The 21,168-nt window shown below is 44.3% G+C and overlaps 1 protein-coding gene across 12 annotated transcripts in view; it reads left to right on the top strand.

Moving 5' to 3' along the window:
• PCGF3 (polycomb group ring finger 3) overlaps window positions 1-21,168 on the top strand; it is a 190,510-nt gene that overhangs the window by 92,188 nt on the left and 77,154 nt on the right. For 11 of the 12 annotated variants that reach the window (XM_059724527.1, XM_059724533.1, XM_059724530.1 and 8 more), the window contains 5 exons: window positions 740-795; window positions 1,803-1,913; window positions 2,714-2,802; window positions 7,134-7,271; window positions 12,127-12,207. In XM_059724527.1, the coding sequence (XP_059580510.1) occupies window positions 740-795; window positions 1,803-1,913; window positions 2,714-2,802; window positions 7,134-7,271; window positions 12,127-12,207 (475 nt within the window). The remainder of the gene's footprint in view (window positions 1-739; window positions 796-1,802; window positions 1,914-2,713; window positions 2,803-7,133; window positions 7,272-12,126; window positions 12,208-21,168) is intronic. The other variant, XM_059724534.1, reaches the window with a different exon arrangement.

The raw sequence follows: 21,168 nt of genomic DNA, 5'->3' as shown, positions 1-21,168 counted from the left end.
CTTTTAAACCTTGTTATATTTTTGCTGTTTTTAAAAACATTTAAAGGGTGAAGTATTTAAACAATTAGTAACTGTTTTGCTGCTGTTTATTTTGGCCTCATTGGTCTCCACTGTTGTGGAGTACTGTTGACACCCAGGAAGAAACTGATCTCTGGTAGGAGCACACATTCCTGCTGAAGTCAGAGCCAAAGTTGAGTTAGTAACATAGGTAGTAACATATAGGTAACTGCTGAGACTGTTAGTTAAATTATACTAGATTTTTCTTTTTATTTAGAGCTTGATAGAGAAATTTCAGATACCATTCTCATCCTTTCACACAGTGACGTTTAAAAATATATTTTCCATTTCCAAGTTATTTGCTTTAACTTGCACTGAAAGCATGTCAGTAGATTAACTTTCAGAAGTTTTGTGGGGTTGGGGTTTAGAGTTGTCTCCAGTTATGCTTTCCTCCCCTTCCCCCAGTGGTCAACCCATCTTTCTGGCTGACTTTTGGGACCCATCTTTCCTTCTCATCTCATTCCCCTCCTGTCACTTAAAATAATTCTCTCATCATACCTGTGGCCAAACAGTATTTATATGGGATAATCAAAATATTCTATACTATGACTTTAAAAATCCATATTTCAGTCTGCTGAATCTACATAACATGGACACTTTTGAGGTAGATGGCATTTATAGAGTAGATATTGCTAATTATAAACAGGCCACTTTCAAACTTTGTTTTTGTTCTTCCTGCCAGTCATGACAGAACAATGCAAGATATTGTTTACAAACTTGTACCCGGCCTCCAAGAAGGTAAGTCTTTGGTATGTTCAATTTTAACAGTAAATGTTAGATAGAGAAATAAGTCCCTTGCATGTTTTAAAGGAATGATAAAGATGTTATACTTGTCTGCTGCTTTAAGAAAAAAGATGCAAAAAATGTATATGTTGGGAGCATGTCTTCGCCTAGTCCAATTCTAGTATTGTCCCTGCTTTATCCTTCAGTGCTTACTTTTGTCTAAAGTCAATAAAAATAACTTGAAAAGTTTCAAGTAACAAATGATATGAGGCTCTTGCAGAGAAAAGATGCATAAAACTTAAAGCATGTCTTATATATGTTGTGCACAATCTTTTGTTTAAATTCCACATCTATTCATACCTATTGTGGCTGCTCTGCTAAGTTTTCGAAGGTAAAATATTTCATTCTGAATAATTTTTAGGTTAGATTTAATTTTCTTTCTTTCCACTGCATACTTCAGCCTTTTATTAACAAAGAACTTTGGATTTGGCTGTTCCTTCTTGTAATAGGAACACTTTTGACAATAATGGATATGTTCAATGGATATGTTCAACTACTATATACAACAGGTCCAGTATAGCACATTTCTTTGTGTTGGCATCTTACTGCTTTTGTTTAGGTAAAATGCTTTAACTCGGGGATGTCAGTCTTGACTCAGACTGTGGGCCAAGCAGCAGATGTGTGGTAGTTCTGGGGGTGGTGGTAGGGGTCCAGGGGTGGTGACAGGACCAAGTCATGGCAGGATGGGGGACAGTGTTAGGGGTTTGGCGGATGCTGGGCAAGTGAGGGGTGTATCTGCACAGCCCTTGCTTGTCTCCTACTACTGATGGCCATGTCCATCAGGGTCCCCAAGTTCTGTGCAAGTTCCTGGCCCCCAGCCCCAATCAATATTGTTTCATATTCTTCCATACTCTGTTATTCAGGAAAATGTCTCCTACAAAAAAAGGGGAAGGGGGTTGAAAGAGTTGTAGAAATGTTAAAGTGGCAATTATTACAGAACTAATGTTTAAAATTTTGAACAGCTGAAATGAAAAAGCAGAGGGAGTTCTATCACAAACTGGGCATGGAAGTACCAGGGGATATCAAAGGGGAGACATGCTCTGCAAAGCAACACTTAGATTCACATAGGAATGGTAAGCAGACTGGTTTGTTTGTTTTTTCCTCAGGATAAAGGCTCAAGGTTAGAGATGTGGCTGTGGTAAAATACTTTTAATCGTAATCATGACTTGTGACACTGTGCATTATTTCCTTGTGAATGTATATGAAGTCTTATCTTAGAGGTCTGTGTTCAGCTCTTGAGTGGTAGTATCTGCTTTGAATGAGACCACCCACAGAAATACACCCTGAGGCCCCTGATCCTCAATCCCAACAATCAGGTGTCCTGCCCTGTCACACTTGCATGGTAGGATGTGTGATTTTGTGTTTGGGGATTAGATCCCAATTGCACATTACTTGCTGGTGCAGGAGGAGCCCAAGCTTTTGTTTAACACAATGATATAAATGAAAGTCATCCTGTGAAAAAGGGCAGAGGGCAGTAAACATATGGAACAAAGAAGTTAGTAGTAGCTACAGACCAGATAATCTGTTTCAACTGGATGGGACAAATTTATGACAGCCTCCTAAAAATTAGATTCTACACATGGAAAATCTTAACAAATGTATATATGTCCAGAATCTCATTTTTGAGTGTCATCTTAGATTCAGAGTTGTCTTGGATTCAAGTAAATACAGTAAGATGTTTTTACAAAAGTAACTTATTTTCTCTCTCATTTCCCCATAAGATAGGCTCATCCAGATTCTGATAAGCTCAGATACAAAACCCCAGTTGCATTTGAGTTTGATTTAATTTAATTTTGATTGAATGTACCTGTATCCTGGCATCTTTAATTTCATTTTTTCAGCACTTTCAGTGCTCTGCTTTCTTTTATTTAAGGTGAAACTAAAACAGATGAGAGTTCAAACAAAGAAGCATCAGAGGAAAAACAGGAAGAAGATAATGATTATCACAGAAGTGATGAGCAGGTATTGCTAAAAGAAGACACTTACTTCAAAATCTTTATTTCCTCATTCATCCCCATGCTCCTCATCTCTTCTAATGATGTATTGTGAAGGACCTCATGAAAAATCCTTTCTCCATGTGTTAAAAGCAAGGAAGAGTGTGTGTGTGTGTGTGTGTGTGTGTGTGTGTGTGTATGTGTGTGAAAAAAAAAAAAAGTTAAGCTGAACTGAGTGCATTTTTGATCTCATAAGTATCAATAATAGTGTCAGCTATTATGACTTTTACTAACTTGGGGATGGCCAGCCTGCACTATACATGCCACAAGTGGCATGCACAGTCCGTGTGTGTGCCATGTGAGGCTTGCGAGTAGGGCTGCAAGGAGAGGGGAGAAGAGGAATGGGGCAGGGTCTGAGGCTGGAGGGTCACATTGCAGCTTGTTATGTCTGTGTTGCCCCGCCTGGGAGGCTAGCAGAGGCCATCCTGACCCCTGCTCCTGCTCTGCAATGAAGTTAGTCTGGCTTGGTCTTGCATGGCCAAGCTGGCATGAGGGTGGGGAGGAGGAAGGGACAGGGGTTGGGGAGAGGCAAAGAACCCAGCCAGGAGGAGGGACAGGGAGAAGAGCCCCTGCTGCCCAGCCATAGGGAGAGGAGGGGTAGAATAGCCCTGTGTGGACCAGTGGAGACAGAGAAACAGAAGTGCTTTGGTCTTTGCCTCCCCAGTACAGGTAAGACTGACCACCCTCCTTCTCTCTCTTTGCCCTTTGACACTCATAAACCTCCTACATGCACCTTGGGGTACAGAGAGATTTTTCCCAGGGCACAAAACTTGTTAGTTACATCTTTGCTCAGGCCCAGTCCAGCCTGTCAATCTTGGTCTGGGACCTGCCTACCCACAGCAAGTTCTAAGTTGAGAGAACCCAGGGGACCTGGCCCCATCTTTGTCCCTTGCCCCCAGAAATGTAGCAAGACACCCCTTGTGCAGCCTTATATGCCCCAGTGCCACCCCCACACTGAGCTCTCTCCCCCAGGTTCCCCCCAGTTATGCCCATATGTAGGGTTCCAACATCACTGCCTCGCAAGGAGTCCTCAACTCTGCTGTACCCTGTCATGACACCAGGATTTCACAGAGCAACACTGCCTCAGAGCCATCACTTGGAGACACCTTATTCCACTGCCCTGTGGAATTACCAGGACCCTGAGGGTGTGCCTGGGGAAAACCACATTAAGAGAATTCCCAATGAAGGGGCTGCCTGTGGAGGAGTGTGTGAGCTTCTTTAGGAGACCCCAGTAACACCTCTCAGGCAGCCTCTGACATATAGTAGCCCAAGGATGTAAATCCTCCTGTCAGTGTCATGGGGTCTGAAGGTGCCAATTTAAGAGATCCTGCAGATGCCAGAGTGCTGCTTCATCCCTGGGTATGGAGGCACCAGCTGGTACAGAGCATCTGGCACTGGAGGTAGCACCCATACCCTGTTAGGGTGGTAGGGCACTCCTTGTTCTGTCCCATGGGAGGATTGAGCCCTGAAACTGTCACAGGGGATGTGGAAAATCCCTCACTGAAAGATCTTGAGATGCAACCTCACAAGGTGCCTCAAGTAAGGATGTCACAGGGTAAAGATACCCATTACAGCTGTGGCCAGAAATAACAATGCTGTTGTAGTCGACAAGGGACGTGGATCCCCTCACCCCCGAGTCTCTCTTGCCAAAGTCCCCAGTGCACAGCTAGTATGCAGCAGTGTTTTTTTTCCAAACCTCTTTATAATGTTTAAAATAAATGCTTTTATTTTATTTTTCTTTTTGATTCTCAGCCCAAGAGATGCAAAGCTATCAAACAGGTGGCCACAGGCAACTGCTTTGTGTGGCACGTGAGCCCCAGGTGCTTAGTGGAGTGGAGGCAGGGGGCTTCAAGCCTCTGGCTGCACAGAGTGGAGAAGCAGCAGGATGTTGTAGCAGGTGTCCCTGCCAAAAGCCAGGTTAAGACTTCACTGGCCCTGTAGCTACTGTCAAATTAAGCTTTGGATCCTTGTTTGCCTTATAAAACTGGAATAATTGCAGAGCCAGGGGCAGGTTAACCTGGCTCTTGATTGTGACACCTCCTCTCTCAGCAGTTTCCTGTGTCTGGAGACTCCAGCTCCCCTGTCATGGTTCTGGTGCTCCAGAACGCAAACTCTATCAGGTATGCCTCTGGGAAGGACCGGGATTAGAGTGACATTTGGGGAGAGGTAGGGCTTAACTTGTGGTATGCCTGCCAAAAAGATTGGCCACCACTGCTTTAACTTGAGCTAAATAAATATATCTCAGAACAGTTTGTGTATTCTGTGTGCGAGAAAAGAATTCTACAAAAATGCAGATTAAATCAAATACAGGTCTTGATTTTAATATCTTAAAGATAAAACAACAAAGTTCATGTTTTTTGTTGTTTGTACAAAAAGGGAAGAAAATGTAACAATGTCCCCTTTTGTACAGAAGATTTGGTGAGTGGAATCCCTCCTTGGCTGCATCATCAGCTGTGTAGCTGAAACTGGCAGAGCCAAAGCAAGCTCACACACAGCGCCAGAGTATGTATGGTGGGCCAGTAACATGCCCCCTGATTTGAGGCAGAGTGGTTGATTGCAAGGACCACTCTTTAGATGGGAGCCAGATGGTTGAGGCAGAGCTCATAAATTATGACTACTTGGGGAAAAAGGCCCATATTTTTCAGCCTGCATTGATGACCTATTCAATTACTTGCTTTGAACTGAAGATGTTGGCTTTCACCTATAAAACCCTTCATTGCCTAAGACCATTGTACAGCCTTTGTTTGCTATTCTGCAACACTGAAATCAAGGAAGATGGTACTCATAAGAGGCATTACAAGGCATTTTTGAAGGCCGTTCACTTTTGGGGCTCTTTCTCCAGAATCAAGTTTCAAGGCACACAGCAAGGCCCATTGTTTTCTTGAGTTGAGGGAGTGCAAGGAGACTGGTGGGATATCAATAGAAACCTGAATGGGAGTTTTCTACTAGGAATCAATTATTGAGAATGGGCCCAAGGAGTGTTGTGTGGCTTCAAGCAAAGCTTTCCCCTGCATGTCTAAACAAGAGATACTAGTTGATTAGTCTAATTTTCAGTTTGTTAAAAAATAGAAGCTCGACAGGAGACTGTTGGGAGCTTGCTTTGTCTTGCTACCAGTTCCAGCTATATTTTTTAGAAGGCTAAAGGTGGCCAGGGAGGAGTTTTTCACTTGTTAATCTTCTGTGCAGAGTTCATTGAGGGTGAGGAGACTGGGAAATCCTTTATTCCTGCACACCTGAGAGCACAGAGTGGCTTCTCAGAGGACATAAGATTTTACTTTAATTTCTTGTGTGTCTGCTGAGGACTGCATGCACAGATGCCATGTTGGCCTTGTGCCCTACCCAGCTCCCTTGACAAGACTTTGGACACTCACCAGCATGAAACCTCAAAATTTTGCTGCACACTCCCCCGAGGCAATGGGATGTAGAGATCAGGGCAGAATTAATATCTTCATCTAGGATTATGGAGCCCTAAGGCTTATTTGGAATGGGGACTTTTATGGATTGCCTAATAGGGTGGAATATGGAAACTGTATACCGATCATTTACAATTCAATGTTAGCTCTCCATCCTAAAAATAATTTCAAGGCCAGAAAATTCAGAATAATTTATTTTGGGTTTGCTTCTAATACTTTGAAAAAATGTATTTTGCTGTTAAATTAGGCAGACAAGGTTCTTTGGGTAAATCTGATATCTTTTATTAGACCAACTCAGATAGTTGGAAAAATTCTTCTTAGCAAGCTTTCGAGTTTAAATACCCTTCGTCAGGTTGAGGAAGCATCTGCAGCTGCTGTGTGCTCTTCCTGGATGGAGTAAATAATAAAGAAGCCAGAGGCTGGCAAGACCTTCCCTGGCCCTGTAGCCCCTGAATTCAGGGCTTTGGATCCTCCCTCTCTATATAAAACTGTGGCAGTTGTAGGGCCAAGGAGGTGTTAATCAGACTCTTGGCAGTGACACCTCCCCCTGCAGCAATCCATTCCAGCACTCCGGGGCACATATTATATTAGGTGTGCCTATGGAAGCAGAAATCAGAGCGGTACTTGGGTTGTGGGGTGGAGTGGAGTTGACTTGTGGCATGCTTATCTCATAAAGGTTGGCCATCACTGGGCTAAGCAGATAACTGTTTGATGACTAATTTTAGGCTTTTTCTATAAGTTAATTGTGAATGCATCAGTTGAAGGATATTAGGATACTATGTTTTTATTTCATTTTGGTGAACTAATAAGTGTTGCCTATAGAATTCATAATGAGATGTACAGAAAATGCTGTTAACCAACCCTGCCTGTTTGCTTTTCTGTGAAGGTAAGCATCTGCTTGGAATGCAATAGCAGCAAATTGCGTGGATTGAAAAGAAAATGGATCCGCTGCTCAGCACAAGCAACAGTCTTGCATCTAAAGAAGTTCATTGCCAAAAAACTTAACCTTTCTTCTTTTAATGAGGTAATATTTTAATATAACAGAAATATACTTCAGATAATCTTGTGGTGAGTATATGACTTCCTTGAAATCTTGCTGTCAGGAAAAGAACTCAATATGCACTGCATTCAAAAGCTTGTCTAAATCTATCCTAGCCATGCAGTCGGTCTAATAAAATATATCACTCATAAAAATCCTTGCTTCCTGCATATTTCCTGCTGCTACAGCACCACTCAAGTGCTACAGAAGACATAAACCGGTGTCAGGTAGAAATGTGATACAGGAGAACTACAAAAAGGCTTTTTATTTGGGGACCCTAATGCAGGCAAATGTCAAAATGCTTAATTTGAATTTTGAAGTGAAGTCTCTTCTCCTTTCTCTTTCCCTACAAACTAATCTACTGAATTTGTAGCCCATATTCCTTCCTGGGCTTATGAAACGCTGAGCTTGTAGTTAGTTAACTCCCATTTTGCACTTTTTTTCCAGGTCCAGGGCATAGTCATCCTCCTCTTTGAGTGAAATGTACCCCAAGACGTAGTATGAGCTTATGCCCTGCATAATTAGAGGGGCTGCAGTTTACGCTCTATCCCTTCTCTGAAACTTGGTCATACTTCCTGGAAATAGTCACGATGCAGTTTGCTCTGGTCACCGGGGAACAATGTGGAGGAGTGTAAGGGTAGTGGATGGAAAATAGAAAAAGGCATCATCTGTCTCTTAACATCCTAGTGTTTTTTAGAAAGGTTAATGTGCAGACAGTATGCACCCCTTCTACCTTTTTTTTTCTCTCTCTCTCTCAGCCTGTCTTCTTGCCTAGCCTTAACCATGCCATCTCCCAACCCCACGATGTCTCTAATTCATTGAGTCTCATTTCCAGTTCCCTATTGACTATAGTATACTTCTGCATTTATACAAAAAAGAGTTCTATTCCACTGTGTAGCACGGGGCGGACAATTATTTCAGGTGGAGGGCCACTTAAGTTTTGGCGAGCTGCCGGGGGCTGCATAGGTAGCTCTGCCCCTTTACAGTTGCCTGTATGTGGTGGGGGCTGTGGGGACAGGATGTGTAGGTCTGTGAGATTTGTGCAGTGCAGGGATCCCTGCACACACCCCAACATGGCACACAGCCCCTGCTGCTGGTAGCAGCAGCAGGTGGAGAGAGGACTGGGGGGCTCAGGGAGCTCATGCCCAGCCCAGGCACTGGTGCCTAGCAGGGCGCAGCTCTGGGCAGCGCTGTGTGGACGTGAGGAGCACAGCCTGTCTGGCTGCTGCTTTCGCAGGGGGGCTGTGCCACATGCCTGCAGCTCCCACCCTCACACAGGAAAGCCCCGCACTGGACTCTGCAGGGAAATGGGACAGGGTTCCCTCCACTCTGGGCAGAGTCCAGGGACCTGTGCAGCAGTGAGTGAAGAAGGCAGCGGGTTCCAGCACAGGGCTTTCCCTGTTGCGAATGTGGGAGCTGCAGGCATGCCATGCTAGAGGTAGCAGCAGGAGCCAGCTGGGAACTGCGGAGCTGGGCTGGCTCCTGCTGCATTCTGTGATTCCGGCATTGGAGCCGGAAACCGCGTGGCATGGCACAGCAAGGCCGGGCACCTCTTGGCAGCTCACTGTTCCTGGCTGCAACACTGGGACCGCAGAATGCAGAAGAAGCCAGCATGGCCCCATGCTTCTCAGCTGGCTCCTGCAGGTCCTGGCCTCCAGGGTCCCAAGCTCCCACTTGCTGCCACTTGCCCCCGCCCTGCACCTGCTGCTGCTGCCTTTCCCCTGCTGCTTTTCTTCCCTCCCCACTGTTCCCTGGCCTGCTTCTCCCTGGCCTGCTCCCCATTCACAGCTCTGGCATCACATGATGCAGCAGGAGCACCATACGGTTGCCAGCTGAGAACTGCATGGTGCTGGCTGGGCCAGGCTGGCTCTTGCTGTGCTGGTAGTCCTCCCTACCATCTGCCCATTCTTACCTGAATTTCCTCCTCTGATGGAGGGAACAGCCCCAGGGGGCTGGAGGTGGGCAGGGGCTGGGCCGGTGGGCCTTGCTACTGCTCCTACTGGTCCTGCTGCCACTGGCTCCTGTCGTCTTTGACAGGCAGCCAGGGGTAGATAAATATTCATTAAAAAAATTTTTTTTGAAGCCCCATGGGCTAGATAGAATGGCCTGGCAAGCCAGATCCAGCCTGCTGGCTGTATTTTGTCCACTCCTGATGTAGCAGGACACTGGGATGTGTCTGCTCCTTTTAAGGGAGTAAGCACCCTGAGAGGCTGCTTGCAGGTGGCAAAGAGGGGGTAATTAAGGACTCACCTAATCAGCTTGAGCTATATAAGCCCTGAGCCTGAGCCGAACAGCCAATCCAGCCCTGGGAGCCATGAAGTGAGGAGCTCAGAGCAGCAGGGCTCCTGAATACTGAGAGAGAGCCACTCTGCAACCACGGAACAAGGGAGGGTACCTGGGACAGAGAAGGGCTTGGTTATATGGGCATGTGGCTGTGGTTTATGTTAAGCCTAGAGAAGGCTTGAGTGCCTGCCAGAGGATGTTTGATCATTAAGTTGTACTCAGCAGGGGCTGAGATTGGGATGCAGCAGGGGCTGCAAGGGCCTAGAGAGTAGGGATCTGGGGATCCACAAGCCCCAGGCCAAGGAAGAGCTAGGAGTGTGATTGGAGTGGACACAAGCAGGGATGAAAGAGTAAGACTTAAGAAGTTCTAAAAACAGGGAGAGTACCAGAATGTGGGATCTGGAGGTTCAGGATCCAGGTTGACTGACAGTCGTACCAGAGGATCCACGGGTACAGGGTGAGAGCCAAATGAAGGCCCATGGGTCTGAGAGGGGCTGCAAGCTGGACCGGGGGTCTGAGAGCCTGGAGAGAGGGGCTACAAGCCAGATCAGAGGCCCAGAAGCCCAGAGACGGGGTTGTGTGTGAGACCAGGGGCCTGGGAATCCAGAGAGAGGGTCTGTGCATGGGACGAAGTCTGGGAGACCAGAGGGGGCCAAACATGGGACCAGGGCATCTGAAAGCTTTAGAAGAAAGGCTGAATTAGTGGCCAGGGGATCCAAGGGCCCAAGGCAGGCCACCTGCAAGGCGTGGGGCATTGTGTAGGGGAGGAATAGAGGCAGGAGCAATGGCAGAGGGCTCTTCCTGCATCCATGTCAGGCCCAGGCAGCTGGGAATTGTGCCCATGCTGCCCATGCTGTTGCTGCTTCTCTCAAACCCCACCCCTTCTCTTTTTTTGGAATGCAAGTGTAGCATCCAGATGATGGGGAGCTGCATTAGAACTGGGCAGCTGGAAACAGCATCCATACCGCTATTTCTCACTGTCTCCCAGCTAGAAACTGTCTAGCCCCAGGGCAGTTCTCCACTGGCTGGAAACTGCTCACACCCCAGTCTTGAAGAGGGTTGGCAGGGACAGGGAGAAGCAGCTGTGGCACAGGTACAGTTCCTCTCTGCTTAACCCCAGTGGGTCCATGGGTCAGATCCATATGTCGCTGATCTCTGCATTAGATAAAAATTGAAGAGTGGGAAAAAAAGATTTTATGGGTCTTTAGAAGTCTGGTGATAGAATGCAGACAGTGTTAGGGGGTGGTTTAAGTAACACACAAGGAGCAGGAATCAAAGGCAGTGGACAAGTATTCCATTTGTGCCAGGAGAACAATCTTTCTCACAGCACAGAAAGAAAGTGTACAGCTGTTCAAGGTTGTTTTTGCAGAAGAGAATTGCAAAAGGAGGAAGATCTATAAGGAGGATCTCTCTTCCTGTACCAACTGAATGTCTACATGCTTCTCTCAATCCTACAGTCCTCCACTCTCCCTCCTTCCCTCCCTGCAGGCTAATAGGGAGCCTAACGCTCTCCTCCCTCCAAGAGGGATGGAGGGAGAGCACTGGCTCCCTGTTAATCTCCCCTGGGTGAACTGTCAGGGAGCCTGGAGGGAAATTCTCCCTCCATTGAAAAGAGCTGGGTCACCCTGGGTCTAGTAATGGGTGGAAAGACATTCCCCTGCAGCTCCATAGGTCAGGTGACTGGGGAATTCCCCATCCTGACAATCATCACTCTGGAGCTGACCCTATGCCAGGGAAATTCTCTCATAGCTAGAATTGTCTCACAGCCAGGGGATGGATCTAGCTTCAAGTACATCTTCTTGTTGTCCTGTATCTGGGTGACTCCTGGAGCTATGCATAGGAGGGAAGGGATTCTCCTGCAGCTGGATCCTTCCCAGACCAGGATCTAGTCTGGTTAGTGTACTAATACATGACCATATTTGACTGACATGCATGCAAAAGCCATGTAGAGTTCAGCACAAAGCACCACAGCCATGGCCACTTTTTAATAAACCTTGTGGGCCCCCCCCCCCCCCCCCCCCCCCCCAACGCAAAATAAAACAACAAACAAAACCAGCCAATGCTAACTATGCTGATGATGCAGCTTAGTGGTTTGAATGTTTATCCAGGAAGTGGGAAATGATTTTTTTTTTTTTTTTTTAAGCTATCCACCACCTAAAAGGTGTTCGGGCCTGCATCTCCTACTTCCCTGGGGGAGTGCTTTTGCCACCAGGCTATAGACAAAACTGAAATGAAACTGTTCTATACCTAGTGACTCTTAAATACAAAATGAATGAGCAGCGTCTGGAGCAGGGACCTGAATCCAGGAGTCTTTCCTGCCAAGGATATACCTTCAAGATCCAGAATTCTAGGAGTAGAACTTGCCTGTCTTTTCCTTTTCCCTTTTCTGTTAAGATTACAAGTTCCTTTTCACACACAGCATAAGGATAGGTCTTTCCATTGTCTTTGGAGGAAATTATGCATGTTTAATCTAGTTTTTGTCTGTTTGTATCTTGTTCTATAAATGTGTTTTTGTCCCTTAATAAATTTAAATCCTTCTTCCTTTTTTCCCCATCAGCTGGATATATTATGCAATGAAGAAATACTTGGCAAGGACCACACACTCAAGTTTGTAGTTGTTACTAGATGGAGATTTAAGGTAAAAATCAATTCCTTTGTCATGATTTCCCTTATTCTGGGGTAAAATCATTAACGGATTACAAAAGAAAGTTTATTAAACAGCTACTATATGGTTTTATACTGTAGTAAATTTAAAACTGACTAAAAAGTGTTAAAAATATGTTTATTTTGGTTCAGAGGAAAAGTGAAGGCAGGAATTGAAAAAAATGGGGGGAAAAGTGAGTACTTTCTCATTTACAATGACTGGTGTGAAATTGATAAAGGAAGCTGGAAGGCATTAGGGAAAACAGTTTCTGGCTGGAAAGGCTATAAGGATTAATTGATTAAAACATATTAGGAACAAGAAATCCATACAAATGCTTAGACTTTTATTCTAGATATAGAGAGAGCTGGATAGCAGTGTTAGTCTGAAGTCTGGCTGAAGGCAGAGCAGGCAGGATGGTCCTAAAAATGAACTTGCTTAGAAAGGCACAAGCTTTTGTAAGTGACATGCTACTTTATCCGATGTTATGAACAGACATCCTGCCCTGCCCTGCCTTGGTTCTGGTGGTGATGTTAAAATTGGCAATGATATGAAAAACCAGGAATGTTCAACAAATTTCTGTATTTTGAAATAAGCAGAATATGGTACTCATAAGACTTAGGTGATGAATTACTTTTCAGTTGTTTAGTAACTAAGGAGAGGGTTAGTTTCCTTTTTTAAATTGTCAAGCCTGTATAACATGCATCTAAGAATTGGTTGAGTGGATTTCTGACTCACTAATAGAATCATAGAAAAGTAAGGCCGGAAAGAAACTCGGGAGGTTATCTTGTCTAACCCCTAACTCAAGGCAGAATCATCCCTGACTAAATAAACCATCCCAGCCAAAGGTTTGTCTAACCTGCTCTTAAAATTTCCAAGTTGGAACATTCCACAACTTCTCTAGGCAGCCTGGTCCAATACTTAATAGCCTTTTATACTGACAGAGTTCTTCCTGATATCCAACTTAAATTTCCCTTGTTACAACTTAAGACCATTGCTCCTTGTCCTGTTCCTTCAGGCTGCAAAGAAGATCTATTTCCATCCTTTCTTTAATTGTCCTTCAAGTAGTTGAGGACTGTTACCAAATCCCCCTCAGTCTTCTTAAGACTAAGCAGTCCTAGTTCTTTTAGCCTCTTCTCATAAGTCATGTTTTTTGGATTTCTAATGTATTTTTTTTGTCACTCTCCACTGGACTTTTTCCAGTCAGTCCACATCCTTTTTGAAGAGTGGGTCTGAACTGGACACAGTACCACAGGTGAGGCCTCATGAGTTCCAGACAGAGTAGAAGTATCCCTTCCCTTGACTTGCAAGCAACAGTCCTGTCCATACAAGCTGGTATGCTGTTGTGGTTTTGTTTTGATTTGTTTTGTGGGGATTTTTTTCCCCAGCAAGAGCACACTGGTTCATATTCATCTTGTGGTCCACTACTACCTCCAGATCCATCTCTTCAGTACTGCAGCCTAGCCAATCATTCTCCACTCTGTATTCACACTTGCACTTATTTTCTTGCAAGCATAGGACTTTATGTGCTTGTCCTTGTTTAATTTCAAGTGATTTGATTTTTGGACCATTTTCCTAGTTTATCCAGGTCATTCTGGACCCTAGGCCTACTCTCCAGAATATCTGCAACTCAGCCCAACTTGGTGTTATCCACAAATTTGCTAAGCATGCATTCAGTCCCATCATCCACATCATTAATGAAGATGTTAAACAATACCAAAACCCTGCTTCGTACCTCCTTCCCATTAGGTAGACATTGACCCATTGATGACTACTTGCTGAGCATGTTGATCCAACCAGCTTTGGATCCACTTTGCTGTACTTCCATCTAGTTTGTTTTTCCTTAGCTTCTTAATGAGAATGACATATAGATATGGTGTCAAAAGCCTTACTAAAAGTCAAGGTATATCACATCCACTGTTCTCCCCCAACTGTAGAGCCTGTCACCTAGTTGTAAAAGGAAATCAAGTTGGACAGGTATGATTTGCTGTTAAGTGAATTCATGCTTGGTTGTTCTTGATCATCTCGTTCTCTTCTAGGTACTCTGCAATAGATTCCGTAAGGACCTATTCCATGATATTTCTAGAGTCAAGGTCAGGCTGGCTATGCAATTCTCTGGATCTTTCTTCTTTTTCTTAAAGATGGACATTATATTTGCTCTTTTCCAGTCATTTGGGACCTTTATCTGACCTCCACTGTTTCTCAAAAAGAATAGCCAATTGGTCTGAAATTACCTCAACTAATTCCATCAGTACCTAGAATGTATCCTAGCCTGCCCTGTGGACTTGAAAGCATCTATTTTCCCTAAGAAATCCCTAACTTGTTCTTCCACTGCTCTAGACTGTTTTGTGTCTCTCCCTATCTTTGATGCCAAGTGGGCTCATCGTCTCGTAGCTGACCTTATTTGTGAAGTGAAGTTAAAAAAAAGCATTAAGTACTTCAGCCATCTCTGCGTCCATCTATAGGTTGCCTTCTGTATTCAGGAACAGACTTACGTTTTCTTTGGTCTTCCTCTCTCATCTCACATACTTGTGGAATCCCTTTCTGTGGCCTTTTCTGTCCCTTGCTCCTTGTATCTCAAAATGTGCCTTGGCGTTCCTGACTTTCTTCCTGCATTCCCATGTGATACTCTTCTATAGTAATACGATCAAGTTTTCACTTTTTGTAGAATACGTTTGTGTGCTTCAGCTCTTTGAAGCAATTGCTGTTTAGTCACGTTAGTTTTCTGTTGCACTTTCTGTTCTTCTATCGCAGTGGTTCTCAACCTTTTTAGACTCAAGTCATCTCTTGGAAAATGCGTTTATTTTTTCACACATTTTTTTGACTACAGAAAAAAAAAAAGTAGAGCAGTCCTTACATTGCACTGAACTCAGAAACACCGTAACAGGCCAAAATGTTTTTAAGACTAGGGTTTCTTATTTGAAATCTCTGGCCGTGTCCAGATGAGCATGGCAGTGTGGTATGTAGCACTGCATATGTGTCTGCAGCGTTACATACTGCACATTTAGTTGATCTCTGCCCTGCAAGGAGCAGTACGGAGGATTTTTATTTATTTATTTATTTATTTATTGACCCCTGGATATCCAGGGGTCAAAAAAACCCACAGGAAAAAAAAAGTGGTGTGGTGCATGCAGCAGTAGCATGCATCTTCTGAAGCTGGAGCCTGGCTGGCCAGAGCTGCATTTCACTGCTAGCCAGGCTCCATGTGGCAGGATAGCCATTGCTGCAGCTCCAGGACCCCAGGTAAGGCTGCTGGAGCCAGCCCAGTGCTGGCCCCAGCCTCCCCTACCCCACCTAGGGTAACTTGCCACGCACCAGAGCACAGGTGGCATTGGCGTTCCCCAAGGACAACTAGCGGTTGTGCAAGGTGTGCAACCATTAGTTGTCCCCGGGGAACCAAACATCCACGCATGTCTAGACATAGCCTGTGAGTTTATCAAGTGAATTATGCTTGCATACCTAACAGGGCTAACGTTCTGTGGAACCCTCCAGTGCCTTTGAAAGATGTCAAGGATTGAGAATCACTGTTCTTTCTCCTTGAGATACTTTGCTTTTATGACTTTAAAAGGACCTCCATAAAATCCAGCCAGCTCTCCTGGCTTTTGAATTCCATTTTTTTTTTTTAATTCTGTTAGTCTCTTCCCTCCCTCCCTGTCATTTCATGATCACTATCACCCAAATTACCTTCCACCTTCATATTCACGACCAATTCCTGCCTCTGTGAGCAGCTTCCTTTAGTTGGTCTTTTTACCACCTGAACCAAAAAAGTCATCCCTAGCATGCTCCAAGAATTTACTGGACTGCCTGTACACTGCTGTTTCCCTCTCAGCAGATGTCACAGATAAGTCCCCCATGAGAACCAGATCTTGCGATTTGGAAGCTTCCACTGGTTTCTTAAGGACGGTGTTTTCAACCTCTTCTTCCTTGTTTAATGGCCTATAGCAGATGCTTACTGTGACGCCCCACTATTGCTCTCATCTCTGACCTTTTACCCAGCAGCTTTCAACAGGCCTACCTCCCACTTCATAATGCACCTCAGAACAACTCCACTTCTTTTCTTTTTTTTTCTTTTGCCTGTCCTTCCTGAACAAGTTTTACCCATAATCCCAAGTCTTTCAGTAAATCATATTTCTCAGGCGTCTAATAATTTTTGTTGATTCCCACTGGACTCCAAATTTTTCCACATGAAGTGTGGTGCCCAAAACTACACATAGTACTCCATGTGAGGTTTTACCAGTTCCAAGTTAGAGTGGAAGAATCACTTGCTTTGACTTGCAAGTTATGTTAGTTTTTAAATCATTTTATTATTCTAATTACTGTCATGGCTTCACAGCCCTTGAAACGTTCCAATCTTCTGAAATTACACCGTTTCAAAACAAAATTGGCGATTTTTAGGATGGGTTGGGTTGTGTTAGGCTGACAAAATAAGAAAGCTGAGATGGGATTCAGTGACAGAATCATAAAAAGTAGGACTGGAAGGCATCTCCAGGCCTAGTCCAACTGCCTGCATGAAGCAGGGTCACTCGCAGACAAACCATTCTATACAAATCCATTATCTCACCCCCAGATGTCAAAGGTACAGTCCATGGGCTGGATCCGACCCATGGAACCCCAGGATTCAGTTTGTGGGTCTTGGACTGACTCCTCTCTGTGTGTGGCACATGGTGGCTCTGGCCCTGTGTATTGTATGCAGCATGCAAAGCTGGTCTGATGCGCGTTCTAAATGCGGTGGTAGACCTGCTCTGTGTACTGGTCCTGGAGCCAGTGTGCAAGGCAGGTCTGGCCCCTACACTGCATACAGCATGTGTACTGTATTGACTCACTGCATGATGTCAGAAATACCTATAATATAATATAAACATAGCTACTCCTTGATCATCCCCCAACCAATGCCTGTCTTCCCTCTTCTTGAACACCTCCAGTAAGGAAGAGTCCACAACTTCCCTAGGGAGTCTATTCCACTGCCTCGCTGTTCTAACAGTGAAGAAGTTTTTCCTGTTATTCAGTCTAAATCTACTTAGCTTCAACTTTAAGCCATTGGTTTCTGTCCTACACTCAGCAGGAAGAGAGAAAAGGCATTCTCTCTCTTCTTTATGGCAGCCCTTCTGGTATTTGAAAACTAATATCATGCCCCCTTGTAAGCACCTTTTTCAGAAGCTGTACATGCCTATTTCCTTTAACATTTCCTCATGTGACATGCCTTCCGAGCCCATCATCATTTTTGTCTCCTGCCTCTGGACCCTAACTTCTCCACATCCTCTTTTTTTTTTTTAATGTGGAGACCAAAACTGCACACAATACTCTAGATGAGGCCTAACTAGTGTTAAGTAGATAGGCACTATCGCCTTCTGGGTCTTGCACATACTGCTTTTAGCCATGCGTCCCAAAATCACATTTGTCTTTTGTGGAGCTATATTACACTGCAGACTCATACTGAGTCTGTGATCTACCAGATCACTTTCTGTAGTGCTTCCATCCAGCCAGGTGTCACCCATTTTGTATTTGTTATGCTTCCCAAAATGTAGCACCTTGCATTTGTCAACATTGAGCTTCCTGTTAGCTCCAGCCCAGCTTTCCAATGTGTTGAGATCCTTCTGAATTGTGCTCCTTCCTCCAATGTGTTTGCAGTCCTTTCCAGCTTCGTGTCTTCGGCACATTTGCTGAATAAGCTCTTAATTTCAGCAGCCACATAGCTAATAAACACATCGAACAGCACTGGGCCCAGGACAAACCCCTGTGGGATTCCACTTAAAACCCCCTGCTGTTCTGATATGGATTTATTTCTAATTACTCCAGCTATTGTGTGAGGTGTCTATCCGTCTTATAGTAGTTTCGTCTAACCCATATTTCTCCCATTTTGCTTATGAAAAGGTCATGTGGGACTTCGTCAAAAACCTTGCTAAAGTCCAGATACGCTGTCTATAGCATTCCCTTCATCCACCCAAATAAATATTCACTCAAATAAAAATGAAGTTTTCCACCCCCAGTTGGCACAGGAAAAAAGCTTATCTTATATTTGCATGCAAGGAAACCTCACAAAATATATTGTCTGTTATTAAGACAAAAGTAGTTTGTGCTCAGCAATGGAAACCAACTATAAAGTTGATTAAATGCGGCCAACACTGAGCATGACTAAAACACATGGCCCCTATTGGGCAAACATACTTATGGGAACGTAGAACAAGGATAGGTTAGCATAGCCCCTCTCAACAAGATATATAGTAATGCCCATTAAGTTCAGTCCCCATCATGGCTGATTCTCTTCCAAGTCATGGAAAGCCACTTGCATATTTGCATATATTTTGATGACTTCACTCCCACAGCTGAACTATACCTTTCTTTCCCATTTCCAATTATTCCTGTTTCTTCATCAGCCTTAAATGCCTGGCAAACATCATGAAATGGGCCCCCAGCCAGTTTGCCCATAATCCTTGTCACCCCCCCCCCCCCCCCCCCAAATCTGGTGCACATGATTAGCGTGGTGCTACCCTCTGAGATGAAGCCAGACCCAGTTGCCCTGTGGCTTATCTACATATACATTTTTGGAGAATCTCAGGACTTGGGATGAGAACACCCAATTCCAGTCATGAGCGGGGGCTAATTAGCACATGGATCCTTTTTGGGGGGTCAGGGAAGGGGTGTGTTTGGAGTACGTGTACATACTTATCAGTGCTGAGCTGTGGGGTCACCATGGCTTGCAATATTGTTGGCTGATGTGACCCAGCCTGATCAACTGTGTAGTAAATCATGAGCCTTTGGCTTTGGACTAATCATGCATAGTTTGTACTGTATATAAACATGCCCTAAAGTGCTGCTCAGAAGTTTGTTTATCATCTGTGCTAAAACTTGCAACAGGTTCAAAAAAAGGTAACATAATTCTGGATGAGCTAAGTGTATGGATACTATATACAGATTGCTACAGCCATGTTTAATTGCAAAGTTATTGTTTTTGAATTTGATTCTCACTTCCATGTGCTCAGGGTGAGCACGGTCTGACAGTAAGGAGAGGGGGAAGGGATTGCTGGGGGAAAAAGTTGGGGGGGAACAGAGAACAAAGGGGTAACCTAACCCCTCAGATTTAGTTTCCCTGCTGTAGTAGTGGGAGGGGTCTAGATTCAAGTCAGACTTCCAATAATTAGATTCTATACCTGGAAAATTATAACAAATGTATAAATTTTCCATAAATAGAATCTAATTATTGGGGGCATCATCTTATAATCAAGGTCATTTTCTATTAAAGTAAATATGGTATTTACTTTGCCAAAGGAGGAGATCAAGTGTGTTTGACACATTGCTCTTAGTAAATCTATGCTTGCTGCTTGTGATCAGCCTTTCCTCTTCCATATGCTTGCAAGTGGACTTCTGTATGATATGCTTCATTTAACTTTCCAGATATCGAGGTGAGGCTAACTCAAGTGGACAATTATTTGGGCTGAAGGGCCACTTAGGGAGTTTTGGTGAACTGTTGTGGGCTGGATCAGCAACCCCCACCCCCTGCCACCCTGGGTCAGCACCTTCCTTCTCCACCCCCCCCTCCGAACAGCTCATCAAAACCCCCTAAGTGGACCCCATGTGCAGGGTACCCTGATCTGGGTGGATGGGATGGGATGGGGCTGTGAGGAGCAACTTCCAGGAACAGGATGGGTGGTGCCAGGACCGGGATCAGGATCAAGATTGTGGAGCAATGACACTGTGGGGTTGGGGCCTGGGGCAGAGCTGCAATCTGCTCCCCATGGATTAATTAGCCCAACCTGGGAGGTGGGTAGAGTGTATGCCTGTGACCTGGCCCCTGTGCCCTCACCCCAGCACAGATGCGCAGGCAGCCCCAATACAGCATGGCTGCTGAGTGGTGCAGCCTGGCAGCACTGGGCGACCTTGTTGAGTCATGAATGAGTTAATCTATAAGATGCTACCCTGCCCAGTCTTCTGGTTATAAACAGCCCTATACAATATCAACAAAGCACAGCGTACATTAAGAATTAACGGACAGATCTTAATTTAACACTTATTGTGGAATAATCTTCCAGTCAAGCAGTTTGTCATTGGATTCTAGAGGGATCAGTACTAGGCTGAAGCTATTCTGTATCTTTATCAAATCAAACATTTGAAAGTAACGTTTGCTGATGACGTAAACATTTGGTTGACTGGTAGATAATGGTGATGGACTAGCTAGTGATATGGAACATTCTGGATTGCACTGTAAGTTGCATCTATGTGTTAATACAGCAAATGCAAGGTTATGCATCTAAGAATGAGGATTGCAGACTCCATACCTAACAGAATGGAGAATTAAACACAGAACAGTAGTAATTATGAAAGTGTTTTGTTAAGGGCTTACTGGACAAAGAGCATGAGCTCTTAGTACAATACTGTGGCAACTTGGCATAGGTGAGTGAGTAGTTTAAAAAGGAGACTGACTTTATTACAGCAAAGGTGAGACCTGGGATATTATGTACAGTTCTGGTATCCATATATTTCTCCCAAACTTCTTCGCTGTTAGAACAGCGAGGCAGTGGAATAGACTCCCTAGGGAAGTTGTGGACTCTCCCTTACTGGAGGTGTTCAAGAAGAGGGAAGACAGGCATTGGTTGGGGGATGATCTAGGAGTAGCTATGTGTTTATATATATATGTGTGTGTGTGTATAAAAATATGGATACCAGAACTGTACATAATATCCCATTCTCTCTCACTCGTATATAAAGGATACTGTAAGATTGGTGAGGGCATAGATAAGAGACCCAAAAAGTAAATGAGGTCTAGAGAAAATGTGTTACAGTGAGACTTAATGCTCAATCTGTTTAGTTTATCAAAAAGATGATGATACAACTTGATAAGTGTATCAGTACTTTCAGCATGAAAAAATACTGGATACCAAAAGGATCTTTAATCTTGTGAAGTGGCATAACAAGAACCAATTTTTGGATATTTAAAAGTAAAGAGCTGAAAATTTTAAAAAT

Source organism: Alligator mississippiensis, chromosome 3 (genome assembly GCF_030867095.1).
Source record: "Alligator mississippiensis isolate rAllMis1 chromosome 3, rAllMis1, whole genome shotgun sequence".
NCBI classification, from domain to species: domain Eukaryota; kingdom Metazoa; phylum Chordata; order Crocodylia; family Alligatoridae; genus Alligator; species Alligator mississippiensis.
Note: the sequence above shows the minus strand (reverse complement) of the source record. Positions and strands in the feature narration are given on the sequence as shown.